The sequence below is a fragment of the Perca fluviatilis genome, chromosome 10, assembly GCF_010015445.1.
Source record: "Perca fluviatilis chromosome 10, GENO_Pfluv_1.0, whole genome shotgun sequence".
Lineage (NCBI taxonomy): Eukaryota > Metazoa > Chordata > Actinopteri > Perciformes > Percidae > Perca > Perca fluviatilis.
The window spans coordinates 20,333,782-20,352,837 of record NC_053121.1 but is presented as its reverse complement, the minus strand read 5'-3'; the positions used below and the strand labels follow the sequence as shown (position 1 = coordinate 20,352,837).

The 19,056-nt window shown below is 41.1% G+C and overlaps 2 protein-coding genes and 1 pseudogene across 7 annotated transcripts in view; all 3 read right to left on the bottom strand.

Moving 5' to 3' along the window:
• LOC120567191 (protocadherin gamma-A11-like) overlaps nt 1–19,056 on the bottom strand; it is a 270,004-nt gene that overhangs the window by 201,775 nt on the left and 49,173 nt on the right. The gene's annotated exons all lie outside the window — the stretch shown is intronic.
• LOC120567234 lies at nt 5,288–7,847 on the bottom strand (annotated as a pseudogene).
• On the bottom strand, nt 14,551–17,115 carry LOC120567352 (protocadherin beta-15-like). The gene has a single exon (XM_039814311.1). It carries the CDS (start codon nt 16,984–16,986, stop codon nt 14,551–14,553), a length of 2,436 nt encoding a protein of 811 aa, XP_039670245.1. The 5' UTR covers nt 16,987–17,115.

The following is a 19,056-nucleotide window of genomic DNA, read 5'->3' as shown; positions in this document are numbered from 1 at the left end:
ATGAACACCGAGGTTCAGCACCAAGGACAGAGACACAAAGAACTAGATGCAGCTCTACTCAAGATACACAGATGAACACACCAGTGCTAGACAAGCCGATAAATACAGAGAGAAAATTAATCGTATCTCTTATCTTGGAGTTAACCTGACAGAAATAAAATATATGCATACTAAAGTTGAATAATTAAGTAAAAAGCTTGGAGTAGGAGGGCGAGTATAACAGTTAAACACAATGGACCGAACAATACAGGAGGGAAAAAACGCAGATAGGCTGTTCCTCATGTTACTAAAAAAATAAAACAATTGCTTGGCAAATCCCTGAAAAAGAAATCCCAGATACAAGTCAAACCGCTAGAAAAATTATTACCTCCACACTCGAGAGAATCACTCAATCAGGAACTAAAAAGAAAACCAACGTCACTATTTCACATGATAAAACACCCACTGACACACTTCAGTTAGGCCAACATTTAGGGAATACATGCAAAAGCAGTAGCGATGCTTTGAAGATTGTACTAAAATGTAATTGCCACCAAATTCACCAAAGACAAAGAAAGTAGTTGAAAATCTTTGACGAGTGTCAACTAACAGCATAATGTGTTACAGCGTTTTAAATTGTCAGAATAAGTGAGGAATAAGAAACCAACAGACACGTGGCACCTGTTCCTACCTCAGGAGAGACATCACAATCTCCAAACACTTCAGCAAAGTCTGATGGACTTTTCCTCAGAGTCTGGTCAGCAGGCAGTGTGTTGTCATTGTAAGACGTCACAAACTTAAAGTCACTGGTTCTAGAACCTGTTGTCAGGTAGGCGTCATAATTGTAAGCGCTGCGTAAAGTTCCTGTGCCGTCAACATCTGCGTAATTAGGAGGGAGATAAGCGCTGGGGATGGCAACCGCTCCATCAAACAACAGTCTGGGCTTTCTACTGCGACAAAACCTCACACCCAGGATGATGATAATGAAGGTCAGAAAAAAGGTGGACACAGACACCAGCGCGATGATCAGGTAAGAGGTCAGTTTGGAGTTCTTCTCATCATATGAAATATCCTTCAGTTCCGGCACCTCAGCCAAGTTATCAGAAATAAGTAAATACATGGAACAGGTGGCAGAGAGAGGGGCTGTCCGTTATCTTTCACTGCTACAATAAGGTTCTGTTTCATGTTGTCAGACTCATAAATGTCCCGCTGTGTCCTGATCTCTCCGCTGTGGAGGCCAATGAGTGAAAAGTCCCGGATCAGTGGATTTGACTATATGATAGGACAGCCAGGCGTTCTGTCCGGAGTCCGCGTCCACCGCTATCACTTTGGACACCAGAGAGCCTCCGTGTGCAGCTTTGGGGACCAGCTCGGTCATGAAGGAGTTGCCCTCTGGGGCGGGGTACAGTATCTGAGGAGAGTTGTCATTCACATCCGATATGAAGACACTGACGGTCACGTTGCTGCTGAGCGGAGGAGAACCGTTGTCTCTGGCCATCACGTGGACTTTAAAACTCCTGAACTGTTCATAATCAAACGACCTCACAACGTGGATCGCCCCCGTGTCTCCGTTAACAGATAGATAGGAGGACACCGGGGCACCGTTCATCTCACCGGGTAACAGAGAATAAATCACTGTGCCGTTTTGTCTCCAGTCGGAGTCTCGAGCAGTAACGGAACATAAAGTGGAGCCAGGTTTGTTATTTTCAGTCACATATGCGCTGTAGGACTGTTCCTCAAACACAGGTGGGTTGTCGTTGATGTCTGCTACAGATAACTGAACAGTTTTAGAGGAGGACAGAGGTGGAGAGCCCTCGTCAGTGGCAGTGATTGTAATGTTGTAATCAGACACTAGTTCACGGTCCAGTTGTCCTGCGGTCACCACAGAATAGTAGTTTTTAATAGAAGGAACCAACTTAAAAGGCACATTTTGCTGAATGGAGCAGCGGACCTGTCCGTTATTCTCAGAGTCTCTATCCTGCACGTTAATGATGCCCACCTCTGTACCAGGTGACACGTTCTCAGGTATGGGGGTAGTCAGTGATTTCATGTATATAACTGGGGCGTTGTCATTTATATCTGTAATTTCAATTATCACCGTTGCATATGACGCCAATCCCAGTCCATCTTTGGCGCTAATCTGCATTTCATATGATGATTCTTTTTCATAATCAATAGATCCAGCCACTTTAACTTCTCCTGTTTTAGGGTTAAGAGAGAAAACTTGTTTTTCATCTGAAACATGGTCAAATCCGTAAGTTACTTCACCATACATTCCCTCGTCTGCATCAGTAGCACTCACTGTTATCACCAATGTATCCAGAGGAGAGTTTTCAGGCAGACTGGCTTTATAAACGGTCTGGCTGAATACTGGCACATTATCATTAGCATCCAGTACAGTGACGTGTATGACTACAGTACCTGATCTCTGAGGAGAGCCACCATCTAATGCCGTAACCAATAACAAAATCTCTTTTCTGTCCTCTCTGTCTAATTCTTGGTCTAAGACTAATTCACCATATTTTCGTCCACCGCCCTTTGTCTTCACATTTAATTTGAAATGATCATTTTGCTGAAGTGAGTAGCCCTGAACAGCATTTTCTCCGATATCTCCATCGTGTGCCTCATCCAAGAGAAAGCGTGCACCTTTGTCCGCTGATTCTTGAATTTCAATCCTAAGTGACTCCTCTTTAAACTGCGGTGAATTGTCGTTGATATCTTGAACGCTGATACTAATACGGTGCAGCTCTAATGGATTCTCTAGTACGAGTTCCTGTTTTAGAACACACGATGCCTTTTTCGCACAAAGCCCTTCTCTGTCAATCCTTTCTTGAACGATCAAGTCTCCGGTGTTGAGATTTACACCGCAATACTGGACGTTGTTATCCTCAGTATCGATACGGGCCTTGCGAGCAGACAGCCTGCCCAAATCAAGTCCCAGATCCTTAGCGATATTCCCAATTACTGATCCTCGTTTCATCTCCTCCGGAATAGAGTAACTCACGTCTCCATATACAGGGTGGAGGACAAGAAAAATAAAAGCAAGACCGTAGAGCAGCGCAAATCTGTTGCAGCCCATTGTTACAGCGAGAAAGATCAGTACTGCTACTGAGTATGTCAAAATATATCAAAGATGCAAGTGGGGTTTCTCCAATATAGAGAAACAGTCTGTGGTCATATCACGAAGCGTTTTTGTCAAATGCAGTACAATAGCAGAGTCAAGCTTTCAATTCGTCGAGACAGAAGGGAGGAGAATGACCATGTCCTCTCGTTTACTGGTACACACTGACACCATGAGTATTTGCCTGGGTATAACAAGGCGATGTATGACTTCTGACGTCCTTAAATATAGACTAGTTCAGAGAACGTTGTTGATAAAAACAATATTACTACAACTGATAAAAAACAATAATAGCTTTACTATTTTAGGATCAACTTGCCTTAATACAAGATGGCTTGTGATGTAAAAAAAATAAATAAAAAATAACACAAAAAGTGGAGATCAACATGAAACCCTTCAAATTGTGTCTTGCAAACAACCCTATGTTCTCACCTAATTTTTGTCTTGTCAAAATGTACACTAAGCACAGAAACTATTTCTGTAGGCGTTTCCCTTTATCTCACATCTCTATATGCTGCCTGAACATTAAAGGCTAAAATGTTGATCCTAAAACGTTATGTCCCTCCCTCATTGATGAAACGGTGATATTTTTGTTTTCTCCCTTGGTGATCTTTATTGCCATTTCCATCTTACTGGTGTGGATCAAGTAAAATAGAGGAAATTCAGTTAAGTATTGTCTTGCATAACATTTTGTGCTAAAATTATAAAAAGACTGTGCATATTGAAAGCGCAATAAAAAAACAATTTAAGTATTTTAATCAACTATATACAGAACCATCATTTGAAGTTGCATACTGTAAATTGAAGCAATGTGTGCCTTCAACCCTATCACCAACACTTCTGTACTCTATGTTGAAGCACTGCAGGGACACACAGATCTATTAGAATAGTGATTGTCCTTAACTAGTTTTGACAACTTGGAGACACAATCAAACATGTATTTCTTTCCAAAACAAGGTCTTAAGTTGAATGTTTAAATTTACCCTAATAAGCAACAAAACACAATTTGCATTGTCGTTGATGTTGACTTTGGTGTAAACATCAGGAAAAGATAAAATTTTTTCAAATAGAGCTTTGAACATTGTGCAATTGTTCACCAATTAAACTGTAAATTTGGCATATCAGAAAGGCTGACCAACAGCTGTTACAAAGCCCAAGAAAACAATGCTGCCATTTAATTTAATACCTTGGTACAGCAAATGCATCAAATACGACATTATCTGAGTTTGAAGAAAGGAAAATAATAATTCTGCAAAGTGTTTAAAAAAATGCTTTTTTTCCATTTTAATGGAGAGACGACTTTAACACTCTTTTCCCTCTCTGGCAGCTTTTTAATCCATTATCCTTGTAAAGGAATGTTCCAATTTGTACATGACAAAAGTGTCTTACAATAGTCCACGAAGACATCACCTTTATAAAGCGCATCTGTTGATTTAGAAACTGAATCCTTGAATATAATTATTTCAAAGCACCTCTAGCTGTGAGTACAACTTATCAAATACTTTACATTAGTTTTGTACCATACAGTGTTTTGTAATTAGGATTGCACATGGACAACAAAGACAATGTATCCATCAAGAAAAGAAATACCTAAATTCGAAATTGTGCGACAGTCTGGACATGAGGATATACCATATTATGTCAACAAGAGTAACAAAATAAATTAAGTGAAAACGTATTTTCCTTGGCAATGCCCACTTCACTCAAAGCCAACACAGATAATGGAAGCACTACTACTCAAGCAGAACGGTTAAAGAGGCTCAATTTTCATATTCATATGACTCTAATACCGTGTCCCAATATCCACAAAAGGTAATCAGCTCCATCTGAGTGTCAATTCTATAGCTATATTCATAGAATTATAACGAAAAAGAGCAACAACATATTGAAATAAGACAAACACGACGTGAAAAACCTAAAACATTTAGAAAATGCAATAGATTCCCTTAAAGCTCAAAAGAAAGGTGATTTGCAAGAAATGCATCATAGGATCAAACGGAGTTCAGCACCATGGACAGAGTGAAAGGAAGGGCAATAATGTCAACATATCAACATTTATTTAACATAATATCCCCAAATAAAAATATGACCTAACCCTGACAACTTAATCATGTAGGCATCACTTAATGAACTTAGGCATGAACTTAAAAAAGCAAAAAGCAAAGAGGAAGAATGACTGCAGGGCGATGAACAAGAGTTCCGTTATGATAAATGTGTCCCTACCTCAGGAGAAGCATCACAATCTCCAAAAGCATCAGCAAAGTCGGATGGACTTTTCCTCAGAGTCTGTTCAGCAGGCAGTGTGTTGTCATTGTAAGACGTCACGAACTTAAAGTCGCTGGTTCTAGAACCTGTTGTCAGGTAGGCGTCATAATTGTAAGCGCTGCGTAAAGTTCCTGTGCCGTCAACATCTGCGTAATTAGGAGGGAGATAAGCGCTGGGGATGGCAACTGCTCCATCAAACAACAGTCTGGGCTTTCTCCTGCGACAAAACCTCACACCCAGGATGATGATAATGAAGGTCAGAAAAAAGGTGGACACAGACACCAGCGCGATGATCAGATAAGAGGTCAGTTTGGAGTTCTTCTCATCGTAAGAAATATCCTTCAGTTCCGGCACCTCAGCCAAGTTATCAGAAATAAGTAAATACATGGAACAGGTGGCAGAGAGAGAGGGCTGTCCGTTATCTTTCACTGCCACAATAAGGTTCTGTTTCATGCTGTCAGACTCCGAAATGTCCTGCGTGTCCTGATCTCTCCGCTGTGGAGACCAATAGTGAAAAGTCCCGAATCAGTGGATTGGACTATATGATAGGACAGCCAGGCGTTCTGTCCGGAGTCCGCGTCCACCGCTATCACTTTGGACACCAGAGAGCCTCCGTGTGCGCTTTGGGGACCAGCTCGGTCATGAAGGAGTTGACCCCCGGGGCGGGGGTACAGTATCTGAGGAGCGTTGTCATTCACATCCGATATGAAGACACTGACGGTCACGTTGCTGCTGGAGCGAGGAGAACCGTTGTCTCTGGCCATCACGTGGACTTTAAAACTCCTGAACTGTTCATAATCAAACGACCTCACAGCGTGGATCACCCCCGTGTCTCCGTTAACGGATAGATAGGAGGACACCGGGGCACCGTTCACCTCACCGGGTAACAGAGAATAAATCACTGTACCGTTTTGTCTCCAGTCGGGGTCTCGAGCAAGAACGGAACATAAAGTGGAGCCAGGTTTGTTATTTTCAGTCACATACGCGCTGTAGGACTGTTCCTCAAACACAGGTGAGTTGTCGTTGATGTCTGCTACAGATAACTGAACAGTTTTAGAGGAGGACAGAGGTGGAGAGCCCTCGTCAGTGGCAGTGATTGTAATGTTGTAATCAGACACTAGTTCACGGTCCAGTTGTCCTGTGGTCACCACAGAATAATAGTTTTTTATAGAAGGGACCAATTTAAAAGGGACATTGTGTTGCATGGAACAGCGGACCTGTTGATTATTATCAGAATCTGAATCCTGAACGTTAACAATGCCCACCTCTGTACCAGGTGACACGTTCTCAGGTACTGGATTTGCCAGAGATTTCACATAGATTATAGGTATGTTGTCATTGACGTCGGTGACATCAATGGATACCTTTGTGTATGACGATAATCCTAATCCATCTTTTGCTTTAATGCGCAAATCGTATGTTGTAACAGTTTCAAAGTCAATCGCACCATTCACTTTAATTTTGCCGTTTTTACGGTCAATACTAAAGACTCTCTTCACATCATCAGTAACATGTCCAAATTCATACGTCACATCTCCGTTGACTCCCTCGTCTGCATCAGTAGCACTCACTGTGACCATTACAGTATCTATAGGAGAGTTTTCAGGCAGACTGGCTTTATAAACGGCCTGGCTAAACACTGGGGCGTTATCATTAGCATCCAGTACAGTGACGTGTATGACTACCGTACCTGATCTCTGAGGGGAGCCACCATCTAGAGCTGTAAGGAGCAAATTGATCTCTTGTTGTTTTTCACGATCAAGCTCTTTTTCAAGAACAAGCTCTATTGTTTTTCCATCAACGGCCAAAATGAAATTATCATTCTTTTTAAGGCTGTACTGCTGAACTGAATTTTGTCCTACATCCGCATCGTGCGCCTCCTCTATCACAAAACGAGCCCCCCTGACTGCTGACTCTCGAATTTCTAAATTGATAAATTCTTCCTTAAATTGTGGCGAGTTATCATTAATATCTTTAATGTGAAGACTGAACGGATGCAGTTCCAGAGGATTCTCCAGCACAATATCGCGTTTTATTACACACGACAGCTTTTCTCCACAAAGCTCCTCCCGGTCAATCCTGTCGGCAATAATTAAATCCCCATTGCTGAGATTGATGTCACAATAACGTTTGCGATTCCCTGCGGCATCAACACGGGCATTCCTACCAGACAGTTTACTCGAGTCCAGATTAAGATCCTTCGCTATATTCCCAATAACAGATCCGCGCTTCATTTCTTCTTGAAAGGAATAGCTCGCGTCCCCATTCACGGCTTGCCACATCAGAAAGAAAACGAAGCAGCTCCGTTTGAGCCCCATCATGGCAATGCTTTCACAACAGAAAATTGTCCTCGTTTAGGTTACAGATGCAATGAGGATTATACAATTCAGTCAAGAGAAAATCAACAGCACTCCACAGTTACAGGCTGCATCCTAGGACCAAACTGCGAAATTTCCTTTTATTGCTCTGTACACCAGAGGGTGGAGTGGAAATGTTTCACGTAGACTGGCCAATAGCGACACCATGAGTGGAATGAAGATATAACAGACTGTACTTATAAAGTATTACTTTGAGTAGGAGTAGTAGTTGTATAATTGTTGTTATAGTACAGATGGCGTCTTAAAATGATAGAGGAATGATATGAATTCCTTTGCTATTCATGCACCGCCATAATAACACAGGCTATGGGTGTATATATAATTAAGTGTTGTTATAATTAACATGAGTTGCACTCAATAATTTGAATCATCAAAGCTCGTTTCCACGGGAATAATATGCATTTTGTTAACAAAACTGAAAACGCCGAGTCTCCTAATGAAATATAACCATGCAGCCATAGTAAAGCAAGTCTCTGACACAACAATCATCTGATAGACTTACGCATTGATTAACCTCATACATACGATATCTTCTTATAATGTATCACTATACAAAGCCTGAGACTAATACATCCAAACAAATCATATATGTTGAAAAGCGTAAAAGCCACTATCAAACCCTAACAAGGTGAACATCCTGCAAATGACTACTCCATGGAATCAGAGGTTAAGGAAACATTATTCTGCAGCTGAGAGAGAGAGAGAGAAAGAACCAGCGCAAATTGCAATGCTATTAACAGACTCAGTGAGCACAGCCTCACCATCAAGAGAGAGGCCACCAGAGGCAGACCTGACGTCCTAAAAAGGACAGATTGTGCACCCACTGCACACAACATTAGATGGAAACCGAGCTGCACTTTTTAACTAAATCTGCCAACAGTACCATGACACCGGAGTCATATACTTCCCATAGATATCACCCCCCTTCCAAAAAAAAGTCAAAACATGACTAATAAGACAAAACTTCTATACCTGCTAGGTGAAATACAACAATATGCAACACAGCAGCCTGACAGACAGATAACTCTGCAGGAGCAGATTAAAATATGAATTACATTGCGTATTAGTTGAGGTTGGAAAAATTATTTAAACACGTTTTGCCATTAGAATCAAACCGAAATATGGATTTACGGTTTTTCGTACCTCTGGGGAGACTTCAGAATCTCCAAACGGGTCAGCAAAGTCAGATGGACTTTTCCTCAGAGTCTGGTCAGCAGGCAGTGTGTTGTCATTGTAAGACGTCACGAACTTAAAGTCACTGGTTCTAGAACCTGTTGTCAGGTAGGCGTCATAATTGTAAGCGCTGCGTAAAGTTCCTGTGCCGTCAACATCTGCGTAATTAGGAGGGAGATAAGCGCTGGGGATGGCAACTGCTCCATCAAACAACAGTCTGGGCTTTCTCCTGCGACAAAACCTCACACCCAGGATGATGATAATGAAAGGTGTCAAAAAAAGGTGGACACAGACACCAGCGCGATGATCAGATAAGAGGTCAGTTTGGAGTTCTTCTCATCATAAGAAATACTCCTTCGGTTCCGGCACCTCAGCCAAGTTATCAGAAATAAGTAAATACATGGAACAGGTGGCAGAGAGAGAGGGCTGTCCGTTATCTTTCACTGCTACAATAAGGTTCTGTTTCATGTTGTCAGACTCAGAAATGTCCCGCTGTGTCCTGATCTCTCCGCTGTGGAGGCCAATAGTGAAAAGTCCCGGATCAGTGGATTTGACTATATGATAGGACAGCCAGGCGTTCTGTCCGGAGTCCGCGTCCACCGCTATCACTTTGGACACCAGAGAGCCTCCGTGTGCAGCTTTGGGGACCAGCTCGGTCATGAAGGAGTTGCCCTCCGGGGCGGGGTACAGTATCTGAGGAGAGTTGTCATTCACATCCGATATGAAGACACTGACGGTCACGTTGCTGCTGAGCGGAGGAGAACCGTTGTCTCTAGCCATCACGTGGACTTTAAAACTCCTGAACTGTTCATAATCAAACGACCTCACAGCGTGGATCACCCCCGTGTCTCCGTTAACGGATAGATAGGAGGACACCGGGGCACCGTTCACCTCACCGGGTAACAGAGAATAAATCACTGTACCGTTTTGTCTCCAGTCGGGGTCTCGAGCAGTAACGGAACATAAAGTGGAGCCAGGTTTGTTATTTTCAGTCACATATGCGCTGTAGGACTGTTCCTCAAACACAGGTGGGTTGTCGTTGATGTCTGCTACAGATAACTGAACAGTTTTAGAGGAGGACAGAGGTGGAGAGCCCTCGTCAGTGGCAGTGATTGTAATGTTGTAATCAGACACTAGTTCACGGTCCAGTTGTCCTGTGGTCACCAGAGAATAATAGTTTTTAATAGAAGGAACCAACTTAAAAGGGACGTTTTGTTGAATGGAGCAGCGGACCTGTCTGTTATTCTCAGAGTCTCTATCCTGCACGTTAATGATGCCCACCTCTGTACCAGGTGACACGTTCTCTTGTATGGGGTTAGTCAGTGATTTCAGATATATAACTGGGGCGTTATCATTTACATCAGTAATTTCAATAATCACCTTTGCTTCTGAAGAGAGGCCATAACCATCTTTAGCCTCAACAAACACTTCATATTTCGATCCTTCTTCATAATCTATGTCACCTGTCACACTGATGTCTCCAGTTTTCTCATCCAGTAAAAAAAGCTTTTGTGTTTTATCAGAGAGTCGGCTAAACTCATATGTTACCTCTCCGTTTACACCTTCGTCTGCGTCAGATGCACTAACAGTGATAACTGGGGTTTTCATAGGTGAGTTTTCCGGTAAAGTGACTGTATATACGGCCTCAGTAAAAACTGGGGCGTTATCATTAGCATCAAGTACAATGACGTGTATGACCACAGTACCGGATCTCTGAGGAGAACCACCATCCACAGCTGTGAGCAATACTTTCATTTCCTGCTGCTCCTCTCGGTCTAACTCTATTTTTAAAATCAACTCGCCATATTTTCTGCCAGCACTTGTCGTCTGAATACTGAACACAAAGTGAGGGTTCGGTTGCAAAATGTACCTTTCAACTGAGTTTTTGCCTACATCTGCATCTTGTGCTGCATTAATGCGATACCTAGCTCCTTTGTAAGCTGACTCTCTGATTTCCAATTTTACAATATCCTTCGGGAAAATTGGTGCATTGTCGTTTATGTCCTGCACCTGCAAGGACAACCGGTGTAACTCCATTGGATTCTCTAAAAGCAAGTCGAATTTAAGAACACACGAAGGCTTTTCTCCACAATGCTCCTCTCTGTCTATTCTTTCCGCAACGATTAAATCTCCGCTTCGAAGGTTAATTCCGCAATAGTGTCTGTCGTTTCCCATGTCAACACGAGCTTTGCGAGCAGACAGACTGCCCACCTCCAGCCCGAGATCCTTGGCGATATTTCCAATAACAGATCCGCGCTTGAGCTCCTCCTGTACAGAATAGCTCAGGTCTCCATGTGCGTATTGCAGCGCAACAAAGAAAAAGGCAAAGCCACAGCTTTGAAGAAACCACCGTCTATGCATCATCCTCAGACAGTAGACCAAAACACGTCAATTTCAAGAATTCAAAAACGGTATTCGATCAAATGTGCCTTCCAAGAATTAGCCGTCTTTGTTTAAGGCTGTATAGAACAAGGGTGGTCGATCCCAATAATTTGTGGTGTGCAAAACAAGACGAACACATGACTCCATAGCTGGTCTACACTGACACCGTGAGTACAAATGGAATATAGCAATTTTTTTTAAAATTCATCCGGGCGTTTGACATTTAATGTTTAAATAAAAACCTTTTAAGAAGGTATCAAACCGTGTAAATGGGAAGTATTACGTGTTTTTTAAATGAAGTGAGATGCTGGTTCTTCGTGCTATAAGCCTTTACAAACAAGAACTCAATTCCTCATAAATTGATCAGCCTCAAGAATTGTAAAGTAATAAGACAACATTACCCAAATGTTTATGTCAAATGTGTATGTCTAAACACCTTGAGGATACAAAAGCCTATACTAGAATATTATTCATTGATTTTAGTTCTGCCGCTTTACGACTTTAAAACCCTATCTGCATTTAAAGAAAACGAATGATATGCATGTTAACCCTGCCCTGATCAAATGGTTTACCACCTTTTAACTAACAGGACACAATAGGCGAAGTCAATGGGACGCTGTCAGAGGTCAAACATAGCAACACGGGGTCCCACAAGGTTCTGTGGTGTCACGCATACTTTTCACATTCTACACCAATTACTGCAGGAAAGTGCACCCACATAATTATATTATAAAAATTGGAACATGATACAGCAATTCTGAGCGTTCTTCAGAAGGACATAATCCCTTCTGTGTACCGCGATGAGATATACACCTTTATCAAGTGGTGTGACACCAACGATCTTATCTTAAATGTCACAAAAAACACAGGAGATGGTCCTTGACCCAAGGCAAGTGATTGACCATGAGCCAGTCGTCATCAAAAATCAGAAAATCACCCAGGTAACATCTTACAAATACTTAAGTGTCCATATAGACAATCTTCTCTGCTGGAAAACACACATTGACCACCTGTGCAAAAGACTGCAGCAGAGATTAGACTTTCTTAAGGCGACTGAGACTGTATCGAGAAGGCAGCCAAATCATGCTCATGTTCCGCCGGGCGATTCTGGAGACCATCATCAGATATGGAATCACAGCATGGTTTGGCAACTTAACAGTGCAGTTGAAAAGCAGACTGGTCAGCACACACAAGACAGCTATGAGGATAATAGGGTGGAAGAGTACAAGCCCATACAGAGCCTGTATGAGCAAGCTGTTTGAAAACAAGCGGAAATAATCACTGCTGACTCTCAACATCCTCTCTTTCCTGAACATGAAATTCTGCCACCAGGAAGAAGATTCTGTGTGCCGAGATGTAAAACAAACAGACTAAACTTATCGTTTATCCCAACGTCTATCAAGCTGCTGAACTCCAATAGTACATCTTAGCACAAAAGAGCAAAAATGCCATGAATACAACAGCACTTTTGGCACTTCACACTTTAATTATTAAAGTTACTACTTAAGATGTCGTATTGTCTGTACTGTCATATGTGTCCTTTTATGTCCTAAGATGCTTCGTTGATCTTATGTTTATGTTTTTATGTTGATTTTAGAATGTTTTTTCTGTTACATGTTTGTGTTGTCAAGCAACAGATTGTAAGACTATTTCCAAGACAAATTTACCCTCAGGGACAATAAAGTGTATTCTATTCTAATGTCTGACCACTGACTGGTTCTGTATTGTTCCACGCTAAATATTGTATAAAATATTGACCACTTTAGTAAATCAAACAAATTGCATTAAATGTTGTACATAAAAACTTTTTCGGAGAAGTCCATCTCTCTGTATCTGTTGATCTGTATGTCTCTCCGTGTAGATTCTGTATTCACACAACATAAAGTTTTCAATAAATGTTGATTTTTGACTAATAAAGTCAACTGGTAAAGAAATGTAGGAGTCGCACCTACTATAGTAATTGTAATGGATGTTCTATCTTGTATTTCAGATTATAGTCAGACATCACTGCCAAAACCAAGAAACGTTCTGTGTGCACTGTAAAAGTAAACTATAAAAATGATTGTTGTTGAAAGTATCCAGTCAGTCAGTGATTGGTTCATGGAGAAAGAATGCAGCTATTGCTAAATATTTGTAATAATAATATAAAATAAATGAAAAAAGAAAGAAAGAAAGAAAGAAAGCATCATGAAATGGGACAAAACATGTGCAGCAGTTGACAAAAGAAAATACTTAATGTACCCATCCACTGCTTCAAAATGAAAACCACTTGCTCGTACCGGACGTTAGTAAACATAAACTATTACTGTAGAAAACTTCAAAATGGTCGTAATTCGTTGGGAGATTGGGAAGCAATTGAATAAATAACACGTCACTGACTGATGCGAGACATATTTCCAATTCCACCTGATGTGACTTCTTATTTTCCTTGTTCTTCATCTAAAACTATGAAGGCCCAACGTTAATTTAAAAAGTGGAACATATAGAAGTCTAAATATATGGTAAACTACAATCTAAAATACAACACAGCCCATTCATTTTTTAGTGGTAACAAATAACACAGATATAAGTTGTTCCTGAAAACGCAACAATAGACGAACAGCGAGGTTCAGCACCAAGGACAGAGACACAAAGAACTAGATGCAGCTCTACTCAAGATACACAGATGAACACACCAGTGCTGGGCAAACCGATAAATACAAAGAGAAAATTAAACACGTCTTATCTTAGACTAACCCTGACAGAAATAAAATATATGCGTACTACAGTTGAAGAATGAAGTATATAGCTTGGAGTAAGAGGGCGAGTATAACAGTTAAATACAAAGGACTGAACAATACAGGAGGGAAAAACGCAGATAGGCTGTTCCTCATGTTTCAACCAAAATGACAAATGTGCTCAAAAATATGACATGCAAAGAATGTTTGTGTGCAGTACAGCTAAATAACAGATGCTTGGCAAATACCAAAAAGAAAATCACAGATACAAGTCAAACCGCTGGAAAAAGATTACCTCCACACTCGACAGAATCACTCAATCAGGAACTAAAAAGAAAACCAACGTCACTATTTCACATGATAAAACACCCAATGTCACACTTCAGTTAGGCCAACCTTTAGGGAATACATGCAAAAGCAGTAGCGATGCTTTCAAGATTGTAATAAAATGTAATTGGCACCAAATTCACCAAAGACAAAGAAAGTTTTGACGAGTGTCAACCAACAGCATAATGTGTTACAGCGTTTTAAATTGTCAGAATAAGTGAGGGAAAAAAAACAGACACGTGGCACAAGTTCCTACCTCAGGAGAGACATCACAATCTCCAAACACTTCAGCAAAGTCTGATGGACTTTTCCTCAGAGTCTGGTCAGCAGGCAGTGTGTTGTCATTGTAAGACGTCACAAACTTAAAGTCACTGGTTCTAGAACCTGTTGTCAGGTAGGCGTCATAATTGTAAGCGCTGCGTAAAGTTCCTGTGCCGTCAACATCTGCGTAATTAGGAGGGAGATAAGCGCTGGGGATGGCAACTGCTCCATCAAACAACAGTCTGGGCTTTCTACTGCGACAAAACCTCACACCCAGGATGATGATAATGAAGGTCAGAAAAAAGGTGGACACAGACACCAGCGCGATGATCAGATAAGAGGTCAGTTTGGAGTTCTTCTCATCGTAAGAAATATCCTTCAGTTCCGGCACCTCAGCCAAGTTATCAGAAATAAGTAAATACATGGAACAGGTGGCAGAGAGAGAGGGCTGTCCGTTATCTTTCACTGCTACAATAAGGTTCTGTTTCATGCTGTCAGACTCAGAAATGTCCCGCTGTGTCCTGATCTCTCCGCTGTGGAGACCAATAGTGAAAAGTCCCGGATCAGTGGATTTGACTATATGATAGGACAGCCAGGCGTTCTGTCCGGAGTCCGCGTCCACCGCTATCACTTTGGACACCAGAGAGCCTCCGTGTGCAGCTTTGGGGACCAGCTCGGTCATGAAGGAGTTGCCCTCCGGGGCGGGGTACAGTATCTGAGGAGAGTTGTCATTCACATCCGATATGAAGACACTGACGGTCACGTTGCTGCTGAGCGGGGGAGAACCGTTGTCTCTGGCCATCACGTGGACTTTAAAACTCCTGAACTGTTCATAATCAAACGACCTCACAGCGTGGATCACCCCCGTGTCTCCGTTAACAGATAGATAGGAGGACACCGGGGCACCGTTCACCTCACCGGGTAACAGAGAATAAATCACTGTACCGTTTTGTCTCCAGTCGGGGTCTCGAGCAGTAACGGAACATAAAGTGGAGCCAGGTTTGTTATTTTCAGTCACATATGCGCTGTAGGACTGTTCCTCAAACACAGGTGGGTTGTCGTTGATGTCTGCTACAGATAACTGAACAGTTTTAGAGGAGGACAGAGGTGGAGAGCCCTCGTCAGTGGCAGTGATTGTAATGTTGTAATCAGACACTAGTTCACGGTCCAGTTGTCCTGTGGTCACCAGAGAATAATAGTTTTTAATAGAAGGAACCAACTTAAAAGGGACGTTTTGTTGAATGGAGCAGCGGACCTGTCTGTTATTCTCAGAGTCTCTATCCTGCACGTTAATGATGCCCACCTCTGTACCAGGTGACACGTTCTCAGGTATGGGGTTAGTCAGTGATTTCATGTATATAACTGGGGCGTTGTCATTTATATCTGTAATTTCAATTATCACCGTTGCATATGACGCCAATCCCAGACCATCTTTGGCGCTAATCTGCATTTCATATGACGATTCTTTTTCATAATCAATAGATCCAGCCACTTTAACTTCTCCTGTTTTAGGGTTAAGAGAGAAAACTTGTTTTTCATCTGAAACATGGTCAAATCCGTAAGTTACTTCACCATACATTCCCTCGTCTGCATCAGTAGCACTCACTGTTATCACCAATGTATCCAGAGGAGAGTTTTCAGGCAGACTGGCTTTATAAACGGTCTGGCTGAATACTGGCATATTATCATTAGCATCCAGTACAGTGACGTGTATGACTACAGTACCTGATCTCTGAGGAGAGCCACCATCTAATGCCGTAACCAATAACAAAATCTCTTTTCTGTCCTCTCTGTCTAATTCTTGGTCTAAGACTAATTCACCATATTTTCGTCCACCGCCCTTTGTCTTCACATTTAATTTGAAATGATCATTCTGCTGAAGTGAGTAGCCCTGAACAGCATTTTCTCCGATATCTCCATCGTGTGCCTCATCCAAGAGAAAACGTGCACCTTTGACCGCTGATTCGTGAATTTCAATCCTAAGTGACTCCTCTTTAAACTGCGGTGAATTGTCGTTGATATCTTGAACGCTGATACTAATACGGTGCAGCTCTAATGGATTCTCTAGTACGAGTTCCTGTTTTAGAACACACGATGCTTTTTTCGCACAAAGCCCTTCTCTGTCAATCCTTTCTTGAACGATCAAGTCTCCGGTGTTGAGATTTACGCCACAATACTTAACACTGTTATCCTCAGTATCGATACGGGCCTTGCGAGCAGACAGCCTGCCCAAATCAAGTCCCACATCCTTAGCGATATTTCCAATTACAGATCCTCGTTTCATCTCCTCCGGGATAGAGTAACTCACGTCTCCATAGACGGGGTGGAGGACAAGAAAAATAAAAGCAAGACCGTAGAGTAGCGCAAATCGTCTGTATCCCATTGTTTGAGCGAGGAAGACCACATACACAGTCAAAATATTATGATGTAGATCAAACAGTATCAACAATGCATCGTGATTTCATCCAATAAACCAAACATTTCACATTGCAGTCCTATACGGAGCAGGGTTTAACTATGGTAACACAGCTGAGTCAGGCTTTAAATTCGTTGAGACAGTAGGGTGGAGAATGACCATGGCTTCTCGTTTGCTGGTACACACTGACACCATGAGTGTTAGTTTAGGTATAACACGACGATGAAAGATTTTTTCATAACATATTGAAAATGGAGACCAATTCAGTTATCCTAATTTTAAAATGTTTTAAAAGATATTGCTGTACTATTTTAGGGCTATCCAACCATGAGTATTGAGACAACATATAATACCAATGGCCTACTTCTGATGTAAAATAACAAGACAAACATAACAATTGTTTTAAATGTTTATCTCGTTAGAGCCATATTTCCAAACAACAGTTAGAAAAGAACAAATATTAAACTGTCTGATGGCAAAAGGGGGACCGGTTTCATTTTAAATTTCTTTTGTTACTGTTTAATTTTCTCTCAAAACTGCATGAGAACTGATGTCCAAATACCTTAGATCCATCTTTCATGAAATGGTGGACACATTTTGTTTTCTCTTTCTGCACTTTCCTCACATTACCACCTTAATGGGTAAAGGGTCAAGTAACACATATGCTCATTGTAATTGTCTTCATATTTCGCACAATTGCTCACATTGTTTGAGACTTTGTAACTTTGCTGATAGTATGAGACTTTGTAACTTTGCAGATTAAAAGCATGTGGAAATGTATTACTGTATTTAACTAACAAGGTTGAACTTACCAAACCATCATTTGACTGTTGTAGACTGGGAATTGAACTGTCGTGTTTTCAAAAACACATCACAAACGAGAATGTTTAGAACTCAGGGAAAGATCAAAAAGCTTAAATAGGTCTTTGTATGAATGCTTTAGCCTCCAGTGATAGGCAACACAAATGTTTTCAAACACTGAAACAGTAGGAACACATGTTTTGGATACTGTTTTAAACATTGTGTGTCCTATTGTTCTATGATATAGTATTTAACCCTGACGTTTGGGAAACTATAAAAACAAGTTAAGAGTGATTAATAGTTGTTGCAAAGGTAAAGGAAATTGGGCTGAAATTCAATTCCTCAACCTATAACAGTATACATCCATACCATACAACACTGTCAAAACTTTCAGAATAAACCTACTATTTATATGAGCTGCTCCATAAAAACTTGACTGCAATGCCTTGTATTTGGTATGCATTCATTTGCATTCATTTTGTATTGTACAGTGTTTGTAATAGTAGTATTTACTACTATACAACATCATATGGTATATATCAAGGAAACAAGTGCATTACTACAAAAATCGCATTGAAGAAAAACGAGATGGTTGTGCTATTCTGTCGAAGGCATACACTTTGTGAAAAACGGTATGTCATGTGAACTTAGAAAAACGAGACTCTACTAGCAGAACGGAATAAACACAGAGGCTCCATTTACATTATCTTCATACTCCTCTCTCGTTCTACGTTGAAAGTGATAAACTTCTAATGAGTATAAATCCACCAGATTAAAGCAACGACATATGCATATGAAAACACGAGAGCAAGAAAAACCTAAATAGATTAGCAAAGTCTGTAATAAAAAGCCAATGTACTGAAACACAATACAGCAAAGGAGAACAATGACAAGAGCATAACGCACAAAGGTAAACTATCTCTGATAATATATCACAGGTTCAAACAAAGTTCAGCACCATGGACAGAGACATAAGGAACGTACAGTCATTGAAAAAGTTTTCCTTTACTGGAAGATGATATGCAGCGATTATGTAACCACATAGACAAAAATTTACTTCAAGAAAACAAATGTTTAAAAAAAAATTACAAACATCCCAAGGGATTGACAGTATGGACACATTCAACGATAGCATGTGCGCTTAGTGTAATGGTGTGTCTGCGTATGTGAGTGTGGAGGATGAGGTGTGTGGATTGGACATAGTTAGGAAACTGTAAAACTTGCTTTCTGAGCTGT